General features: G+C 38.6%; 1 protein-coding gene across 1 annotated transcript; it reads left to right on the top strand.

Annotated features, from left to right (window-relative positions):
• Window positions 1–401: 401 nt before the first annotated feature.
• Window positions 402–8,260, top strand: LOC105364892 (J domain-containing protein DDB_G0295729). Its single transcript, XM_011502922.1, is given in 8 exon segments — window positions 402–671; window positions 806–851; window positions 853–1,018; window positions 2,426–3,035; window positions 3,928–4,970; window positions 5,193–5,493; window positions 5,614–6,049; window positions 6,456–8,260. Coding segments are annotated over 8 exon segments (4,479 nt in total). The 5' UTR covers window positions 402–444; the 3' UTR covers window positions 8,106–8,260.
• The last annotated feature ends 2,478 nt before the right edge of the window (window positions 8,261–10,738 follow it).

A 10,738-nucleotide genomic window follows, 5' to 3' on the forward strand; every position in this document is an offset into this window, starting at 1 on the left:
ATTAATCAATATCCATGCAAGACTTAAATCTAGCTAAATTATTAATCGGATGTTCGTTACATTTACTTTTAATGCCAGAGTATGGTTGGATAAAAAGTTAGAAACTCTTTCATTGCATAATTCAGTTTTACAAATATTAGACACTGGATGCATGGAATTGCGTGCTCATTCATGTCAAAAGAAGCAAAGTAAGGAACAAACATTCCAATTCAATTGCTAAGCATGTAGATATAGATTAAAGAGATGTTAAACTAAAACGACTTGTGGAACTTGTGGAATTTGTGGAATTTAACAGAAAACTCTTTCTTTTCTTTTTTACAGAAGTACTTCATAAGTGGTTGGACGTAACGCATACATTGAGGTGCAAACACACGCGCGCACGCACCCACTCCTAGCTAGCCGTATAGCAGGAAGGACAAGGGCGCGTGTACGCAAGTACTCGCAATGGATCTCAGTACAGCCGTAAGCGCGATGTCGGCCGGGACGACGAGTGGCACCGGGGGAGCAGTCGCCTGCCCCGTGTGCACATTGTACCTGCGCGAGGGCATCAGCTTACAAAAGCACTTGGACACGCATCCCAAGGAGCAGGTGATCGAGGCGCTCATAAGAGCCAGCAGCGGTGGCGGCGCCTCGGCCATCCTAAGCCAGGCGTGCGTGCCGCAGTCTCAACAGCCCCAAGCACCGACACTCGGACAGACCACGACGGCCGCATCTACGACGACGTTGCCGATACCGACGACGCCGAGCTCAGCCACGACTGTGCAGCAGCAGCAGCAGCAGCAGCAGCAACAACAACAACAACAACACCAACACCAACACCAACACCAACACCAACACCAACACCAACAGCAACAGCAACAGCAACAGCAACAGCAGTCGACTGCGGGCCCGGGTACACATGTTCCTCATGCCCAATCGCCCTACCCGATCGGACCCATATTCGAGTGCCCACCGATCAACGCCATGATACCTCCACCCCAATTTGCTTCGTTTAGCTACCAGCAATTTATTAATAATGGTAAATTTATCATTTCTCTAATGATTTATCGAACGATGCACGCCTATTGGCTAAGAATAGCTCGAAACGCAATCGCCTCGACTTCTTATGTCCTCTTTATTTATTTATTTATTTTTCTTCCTTGATTTTCAATTTGTCAGATCGTTTTGTCAATTTAAATCATGGGATTTGCCTAATAATTAATTATAAAAGATACGAGCCTACAAAGCTTTTAACAAATTTGTTATTCTCATTAGTGAATTTAATTACTTTTTAATGGAAAGTGTGTTTAGTCATAAGTAGGCAGTGCATTCGGGCTCTCTGAATTCTTTTCACAAAGACAATTAATTCGCCCCATTGATGAAGCGATCCATCCGCAATAAAATTCTTTAAAATATTTCATACGATTCCTTTCTTTTCTTCTACTGCTTTTGTCAAATAATAATGCGTAACAAAATGGCGGCTTTTCGAAATTAACATTTTGATTGTTATATAAAAAAAAAAAACTATTAAATCGTTTTATTCGCAAAGTGAAAAATATACAATGTGTACGTGTACTTTTATTATTCATGAAATTCATCGTAATTTTCGTCCGTTTTAAACTATGTAAATAAGTACTTAAAAATTCGGATTATAGGTCGTCGCTCAGCAGATCCTCGATATTTCTGGCTTCTTAAACCGAATGTTAAAATGTTACTAATGCATTATCATTATTAGCGATTATACTGACTCAAAGTGATGCTTACAACATTTTATTATTTATATCCTTTGAGATAAGAGTTCCCTTATTTGTGCCTCTGCTGCTTACACCAGTAATGTGAAAATTCAACTTTTACCCATGATTCTTTTAAAAATAAGTTTTTTTTCTTCAATGAATTAATTCATTCAAAAAGCCAATGTTGCTCATCGAATCTCCTTCTACGTATCTTAAAATTTTAATTTAAATTTGAATTATAATTTCTATAATTATCTCTTTAGGCATATATAAAAATTAAATTAATTATATAATTCGTGGAAAATAATAGACGTATTCTAATTCTTATGTCAATATCGCCAGTTCTTATTTGGCTTGATTTATTAATTTTTTTTTAATAATATTAGATATCTTTTAGGCAAATTTGCATTTACGCACGCACATATTTTCTTAATACCAATTTTATTTATAAATGACAGTTACGTATTCGAAGCAAAATATTTGTCCCAGTCAGAGCTTTCATATTCTTTCATATTATCCGACAAACAATTATAACGATGCAATATATTTTTATTAATGTAAAAATATTAATTTACCAACTATTCACAAAAGTACATAAAAAAAAAAATAATAATAATAATAATAATAATAAAATACATAGACTCTCGTACAATGTAAATAATAGCAATATTATTGAATAACGGAATCGTAAAAAATTTATTTTTATCTTGCAGGTACGATGATGATACCAGCTCAATACGCAATGGCCCAAGCGCAGTCTCCCCAGACGAGCCAGATGATGCAGATGCTGTACAGCCCTTACGGTATGTACCATCAGCAACAGATTCCCACAGTTCAGATGATCTCCGCACCACCGATGATGCCCACCTCCTCGGCGACTCTACCGACGACAGTGCCTGCGATTACGACGCGAATGAGGTCCGCGACGAGCACGAGCAACAACGTCCCGCTGACGGCGATCAACGAGAAGGTGACGACGCCAACGTCGCCACCCGCGCCACTTCCACCTCCTCCGCCCCTGAGGCCAACCTGCTCGCAGCAGCAGCAGCAGCAACAACAACAACAACAACAACAACAACAGCAGCAGCAACAGCAGCAACAACAACAACTCGTCGTTGATTCACCAAAGCAGGCCATAATCCAAGAAGTCATACCGACCTCGGATCGTATACTACCGGATTTAGAAATGCCATTAATGCCCGAAACGTCTCATCCTGACGAAGAGGAGGAACAGAGCGCCGCGCACGCAGAACATCGAGAGCAACGGATTCCGGATAATTGTATGCAAGGAGAACAGCAGCAAGTTATTGAACAATATCAGAGGTACTTAAGCTAACGCTTTTATTGAATTATTAGTAACTTGATTTTTTTTTTTTGATTTTTTGTTAAAATCTAAACGAATAAACATTCTAACAACATACAAGATCTATTATAAACAACTATATTCTTCGTATTATACTATATATATGTTGTCTTTTTATTAATATACCAAGACTGCTTGAAATAAAGATTCCAAGATATTTCACTTTGATGGCCTTAAATTATTAGATTAATGCCCTTTTATGCATTGCCTTTTATATAGTATCAAATTTTTTTATAGTATCAAAGAAATTGTATGATACATTTTTTTTCAATTGAAAGAATAATAATTTGCTGCTTGAATATTGTTTGAGAGATTATAAATAATTTTGAGAAAATCTATTTGAATCATGTTGTAATCGTTGTATTGGGAGATGAAATGATTAAAAAAGTTTTTTAGTATTTTTTTAATTACGATGTGAACATTTTTATTCCTGTTATTATATTGTTGTAATAAGGAATTTTATTATTTGAAATTTTAAGAATTTAACTGTTTATTATTATTATTGTTGTTGTTGTTGTTGTTGTTGTTGTTGTTGTTGTTGTTGTTGTTATTATTACGAAAGATGCAATTTTTACGAATTTCATGCGCATAAACGATACAATTTTTTGATAAATATAAACAAATCTAGCAATAATTAAATGTATTAGAAAGATCATTAAAACGTAATGAATCATTTATGTAAATGAAATTTTTGTTAGTTTCAATGTCAAATAATTAATTGCATAAAAATCCCTACGTTATATTTTTCAATTAATAATATTTCATTTATATACGTATGATTTATTTAACATAAATGATAACATTCTATTAATATTGAAAATTATTTAAAAACTTCAATTATATAAATTGCAGTGAAAATCCATCAACGCTGATGAATAATCCTTGCGATAATAGTACTGATGAGGACAAGACTGAAAGGATTTTGCCAGAAATTGAAGACGATATAGAAATTGAATCTCTAATAGTGCGCGAACCAGGGAAAGTAGAAAATTACAATGAAATTAAAGTACAAGAATCGGAAACCGTTGAAAAAATCGAAAATTCAATGGGCGAGGAAAATTCGAAAAAAGATGCAGAAAAGACGGACGTAAACGATGAGGAGAGTTGCAAAAAGTTTGAGCAGAAATCTGAAACGCGTTCGCAGGTTGTTATCGAAAGTACAGAGCCTCATGATTTATCAGCCAACGAAACTCGAGTCTCGAATGTTCACGAGCCGGAGGTGGAGCAGCTGAGTCGATTACTGATAAACATGGAGTCTGAATTTAGCGGCGAAAAAGCAGCGAAAAAAGGCAATGAGAAGAGTAGCGAAAGATTTCGGGAAAATATCGACGTCGCTTTACCCAATGAAGCTCAAGAAAAGCATCGCGCCGAGGACGAGAACACGAGTGTATCATATCATAAAAGCAGCACCGAATCGATTGAGTGCAAAATCATAGTGGCTCACGAGGACACGGACGTGTCATCAATCTCCTCGGAGGATTCGATGCAATGCGATTTAGAGATTCAAAAAATCATCACTTCATCCTATCAGTACAAGTATTCCCAATCAACTCCCTGTTTTCCAATTGTTAAAAAGAAGTTACATCGGTCTCTGTCACGAGCATCTCTGCGATCCGACTTTTACCGCTCGAACGAGAATGTTTGTACGGTTGACTTCGAAGCCACCAAATTACAAGACTATCTCAAAGACAATTATAATGACGAGGACATGGAGCTCGAGGAGCTGCAACATCACTCGTACATGAAGCAGAACAACGGTATAATCTTGGAACGTACGAGATCGCACACCTCTTTGTCAGCAAATATGAGTAGTAGTAGTCTTTCGATATTGAAAGCTCGCCGAAGCAAAAGACCGACCTCTCCTTTGTCCGTACATAGCTCCTCGCCATACTGTCGTATGGAGGAGGAAGAGGAGGAGGAGGAGGAGGAGGAGGAGGAGGAGGCAAATATGAGTAGTAGTAGTCTTTCGATATTGAAAGCTCGCCGAAGCAAAAGACCGACCTCTCCTTTGTCCGTACATAGCTCCTCGCCATACTGTCGTATGGAGGAGGAGGAGGAGGAGGATGAGGACGAAGAGGAGGATGACGAAGAGGAGGATGACGAGGAGGAGGAGGAAGAGGAAGAGGAGGAGGAGGAGGAGGAGGAAGATACGGATGGTGAAAGTTGCGTTAGTTATCATGCTAATGGAAAGAACGAGGATGAGGAGTTGGAGGAAGATGGACGCCTCCTGTTGAATCAAGAGGGGGAACGCGAGCAAAAGAAGCTCGTTCATCAAGACAATAAGGCTACGATAGCCACTGAGATTATACAACTGCAGGAAAAGTCTGGAGATTATAAATCCCAGAATTTAATATCCGAGTTGTACTCGATCGGGAACTTCCCGCTGGAACATCATTTGTCGATTCAACAGCAGCAGCAACAGCAGCAGCAGCAGCAACAACAACAACAACAACAGCTGCAGCAGCAGCAGCATCATCATCATCATCATCAGCAGCAGCATCAGCAGCAACAGCAACAGCAACAGCAGCAGCAGCAGCCACAGTCGACCATTTCCACGCATCACGATGGTTATCCATTATCCGGTAATGCAGTGTCGCAGAATCTTTTAAACATGTCCGAATGCGCTGATCCAACGACTAGTACAGACTCGAAGAGCTACTCCAGCTCGAATAAGTCTTTAATACAGAAGCCAACGACGGAGCTGCTAAATATCAACGAGGATGCGCATGCGGGACCAATGAATGTGCTTGAATACGATGGACTGCAAATTCTTGTACCAAGCACATTTATTAGCGAATCGTCGCAGAAGGCCGTTAGCGGGACGAGTCAGCAATCGATGTCGAGTAGCGAAAACGGAGCCGGAAATGACGAGGAGGTTAAAAGCGTGAATATGCGAGCGGATGAGACGATGCCCCCGAGGGGCGAACTTTCGGAACAAGAGAGTAACGGCTGTACGGAACAGTCGACGTGGCAGGTATTAAATTATCATTAATGTTTAATAGTCATCCCAATTATCCATATGAAGAGTATAATTTTCTTTCATCTCTCCTCTCAGGTTGCCAAATTTCATTATTCTTTGACGTCCTGTATTATTATGGGGATAGATAATAGAAATAGAAAATAATTTCATAATGATTGACTTTATAATTTTATAATAAATTTTTGATGGCACCCAATATATTTATATAGTTAATTATGATGTGAAAAATTTGAAATAATATTACTTTTTTTTTTTTCTTCCTTTTTATATAATTAGTTAAAAGTTGAAGTACGTACTATTAATGACAAGTTGTATTGATTATTACGACGAGCTGAACCGAACAGAACATCCTCGACACGAAGCACTGTTGTATCTACTAATTATAATTTATTGTTTGCAGTCGTACATGGCCCAGGATTTATCGCGCATGTCGACGTCTTACGATCTGATGGCGCGCGAGAGTTGGGAAGAATCCGAGGTATCGGAGCACGAGGACAACAACGTAGGCCCTCTTCTCGACAGCCGCTCACTAGCGACTCATTTCACCTCGAGCCTCTTCCTCGATCGCGATCGCAAGACGCCACCTGGCAGACGCATTTTCAAATGCTCGCATTGTGCGGAAGTGTTCGAGTGCCCGAAGGAGCGACGCGTACACAGTACAATGGTGCACAAGGAGGCTGGACCTTCCGGTTGCGGTTTGGACAACGGCGATCAGCAAGAACTTAAGGACATTAAGATGCTAGACGCCCGCGCAGGTGCCTTCGAGGATATGTTCGTACCCGGCGCACTGCACGCCTACCAAATGCATCAGCAGCCGTTGCTCCACCAGCTCCAGCCGGCCCAGCACTCGAGCTCCACCAAAGTCGAGATCGACGCCAAACTCGATCCCCTCCATCTGTCGACGACGAACGAGGTCATCTGCGGTCTCTGTAGCCAACGCTTCGGCAGCGAAAAATCCTTGCAGATCCATCATAGACGCATGCACGCGATCGAGCCGGTGAAACGGGTTCGCGAGAATGCCAAGTGCCAAATTTGCAGCGAGGAATTTAGCTCGGTAGCGACCTTCAACCTGCATTTGAAAATCCATCCGCTGGAGTGTGGCCAGTGCGGCAAATACTTTTACCGCAAGCAGAATTTCAAACTTCACATGAAGCGGCACTTGGGCATCAAGCCATTTCCCTGCACCGTTTGCGACAAGGCCTTCCTCACCAAGCAGAAGCTCGACGAGCACAATAACGGCCACACGGGCAACGCCCCCGTAAAGTGTAACCTGTGCAACGAGACATTCAGGCGCTACTCGAATCTCACGCAGCACAAGAATCGCCATCACTTGAACATTAAGAAGAAACTAAAGGACTATATATGCCACTGCGGCGAGGTCTTTCACACGAAGAAGAAGCTCGCCTGGCACAAAGAAACGCACGACGAGAAGCCGAAGGCCTGCACCTTGGCGAGCTTGACGCGGCACATGCGTCGCGCCCATAATAGGAGATTCGTCCCCGACGCCCAGAGGGACAGCGAGAACGTGGAGTGCCCAATTTGCAAGTGCATTTACCTCAGGTCCTCCCTCGCAGTGCACATGCGCGTGCACAACGGGGAAAGGCCCTACGAGTGTCAAGTGTGTTCTAAAGCCTTCAGTACTAAGTGGAACTTGCAACTGCACAAGTGGACTCACGCCGCACGCAGTACGAAGCCCTTCAAGTGCAACCAATGCAGCGCGGCCTTCTACAGACACAGCGACTACACAGCGCATATGAATTCCCATAGGAACGTCAGGCCTTATACCTGTAATTACTGTGGTGCTCAATTCATTAGAAAGTACAACTGCCTCCGGCACGTTAAGGAACACGAAGAGAATAAGGCGTACACGTGCGACGTGTGCAATAAGACGTTCCACAGGTCGTATTATCTGAAGGAGCATCTACGAGTGCACTCGGGAGCAAGACCTTACACTTGCCATATATGTGGCAAGTCCAGCAGCACAAAGTCCAATCATAATAAGCACGTTAGGATTCATCATGCTCGCGAGCCTGTAAATACGGAGAATTAAGGAGAGGATAGGATGGCTTTTATATTTATGAATTTCATTGATCAAATAAGTATTCCATTATGCGATGCTTCTTTAGGATTTCGGAAATTGATTCCTCAGAACGATATCAAAGTGCCGTTAAATTGCTTTAACGTAAATTGTTTTCGCATTTTAAATCTCGTACAATATATATATATATATATATATATATATATATATATATATATATATATATATATTTTTTTTTTTTTTATACAAAAAATATACTCACATTTTGTACAAAAATTATATTTTTGAAAATTAAAGTCGACGCAAAGTTTTTCATCCAAATTATCAATCTAGGGCTAATTTTTATTGGATTAATGTAATTCTTTAATGAAATTGTAGGTATTATAATCATGTATTTGAGAAGATGTGAGTTAGGGATATACCTACGTAGAAATATCGATACAGATATACATAATAAAATTGTTTCGCTGAATACAAATTTTTAAAATTACAATTCTGCTAAAAGTCAACCTAATATGACTTTACAGAAAAATTTTAATATTTGATTTTTACTTCATAACAATGATGATGATAATGATGATGATGACGACGACGACGACGACTACGACTACGACTACGACTATGACTATGACTATGACTACGACTACGACTACGACTACGACTACGACGACGATGATAATAACAATAATAATAATAAACGGAAATTACATTTTACAAAGTAATCATAAAACTTGACAATTTTAATTGGAAGATAATTTTGTGAGTTTAAAAATTATAACCTAAAAAAAGAACAGAGTACACACATCAATAGTCTCCTTAATTTTTTACCGTAATCATGCAGTTAAATTTTTAAGATTATTTGCATACTGTTATCGCAAAAGTTTGTCAGTCGAATGAAAGCATTGCTTAACTTTTAAATGTAATTATATTTAAAAGAAGAAGAAAGAAAAGGGAAAAACAGTGTTGTAAAAAAACAAAGATTTACTACTTTTTGTATTGTAGAAGTACGAAGCAATTAAGTCTTTTAAATTGTTATTTTTATAGCATAACGAATTTGGGTAATCATTGTCATTAATATGTACGCTAATGATAAAAAAAGTTTTTTTTTTTTTTTTTTTTGTTGAAATTGAATTTTCATTATTTATATGTTCTCGTGTAATCTTGTAACTGATTTATTTAATATGTTGCATCGCAGCCTCTGTGATGAGAAACTTCATGATTTTAAATGTAATTAAGGCCTGTAAGGGCTCGCTAGACTGCTATCGGTACGAAAATTCGAGACTCCCTGCGCTCTCATGACTCATGATATTAACTAGTAATTTAAAACTGCCCACCTAATGAATTAATGTAATATTCTTTATGTATGGAGAACTTGGATTTTCAAGGTAATGAAAACATTGCTTTGTTGCAATTGCAATCAATCCTTTTTGTGGAAGGAATATTATGGAAATATAGTACGTAGCGTAAGATTCGAACGAGCTCTTTACTTTAATAGTATAGAGGACTCGAGATTTTTGAATCTATATAGTAACTTCCTTTCTTTTCTTTTCTTTCTTTTTTTTGTATTTTTTTTTTTTTTTTTTTTTTTTTTGTATTTTTTCCAAAGCAAGTGTTAATTTATGAATTTAAAAACAAAAACAAAAAAAAAAGGCAAAAAAAATTGTCGATGAATGTTTCACGTGTGTTTGTTGTTGTTATTCAAAGAATTGGACCTTTGGCCGCTGTAAGCATGCTTAGGGACAATTGAAGTTTTGCTGCTAATGATTGACGTGTTTTAGGCAATGGGAACGTGTTATGTTATGTTGTTGTTGGTTTTTTTTTTTCTTTTTTTTTCAGCACGTGAATTTGTACTGGATGTTGTCCAGGCGATTGCAAGAATAAAGTAAATTGTGATTCCGGCTCTTCGTCGCGTTTAATACACATTGCAATATTTTTCATATACAAAAACATTGACGAGGAAGAGACGCAAATACCTTAAAAGGCCTGCTTTTTCTCATGCTTACGATAAAGTACCAACCCTTTTCTGCGAAACGGAAGAGAGAGAGAGAGAGAGAGAGAAATGGTAATCGTATCGTGGCACTTTGTGACGAATGTGCAAAGTCTCGGTATGGATGTGCGCCTCATTTGTTTTTTAAACCGAAGATGCACATTCAAAGGGAAATTACGGTCATGTAGGCTACTTTTTTCTAATGGGAAAGGTTAAATTAACTCTGAATTAATCCTAACGTAGAAACTGTACAAAATGGTCCAATGCGAATAATCGATGCCCGTCGACTATAATTTTGCAAGGGAAAACTAGAATTGCCAATTAGGGAATATCGTTCTCGTAAAGATTTTACGTATAGCCGAATAAGAAGAAGATGAACGAGTCGAATTCTTCGTTGTTGTTGTTGTTGTTGTTGTTTTTTTATTATTTAATTTTTTTTTTTTTTTTTTTTTTTTTTTTTTTTGTCTTTTCCTTTAAAATACTTATGTTTTTACACAAGGAAATAATAATTGCAATAATATGGACGTTTGCCAGTCGATAATAACAATGTACGAGTACGTAAAATCGTTCGTTAATTGACTAAAGGAATAAAAGAAAAAAGAAAAAAGAAAAAAAAATTGGCGAACGAGCGTGAGAGAGAGAGAGAGAGAGAGAGAGA

The sequence above is a fragment of the Ceratosolen solmsi genome, unplaced genomic scaffold (genome assembly GCF_000503995.2).
Source record: "Ceratosolen solmsi marchali unplaced genomic scaffold, CerSol_1.0 scaffold61, whole genome shotgun sequence".
In the NCBI taxonomy this organism is placed as follows: domain Eukaryota; kingdom Metazoa; phylum Arthropoda; class Insecta; order Hymenoptera; family Agaonidae; genus Ceratosolen; species Ceratosolen solmsi.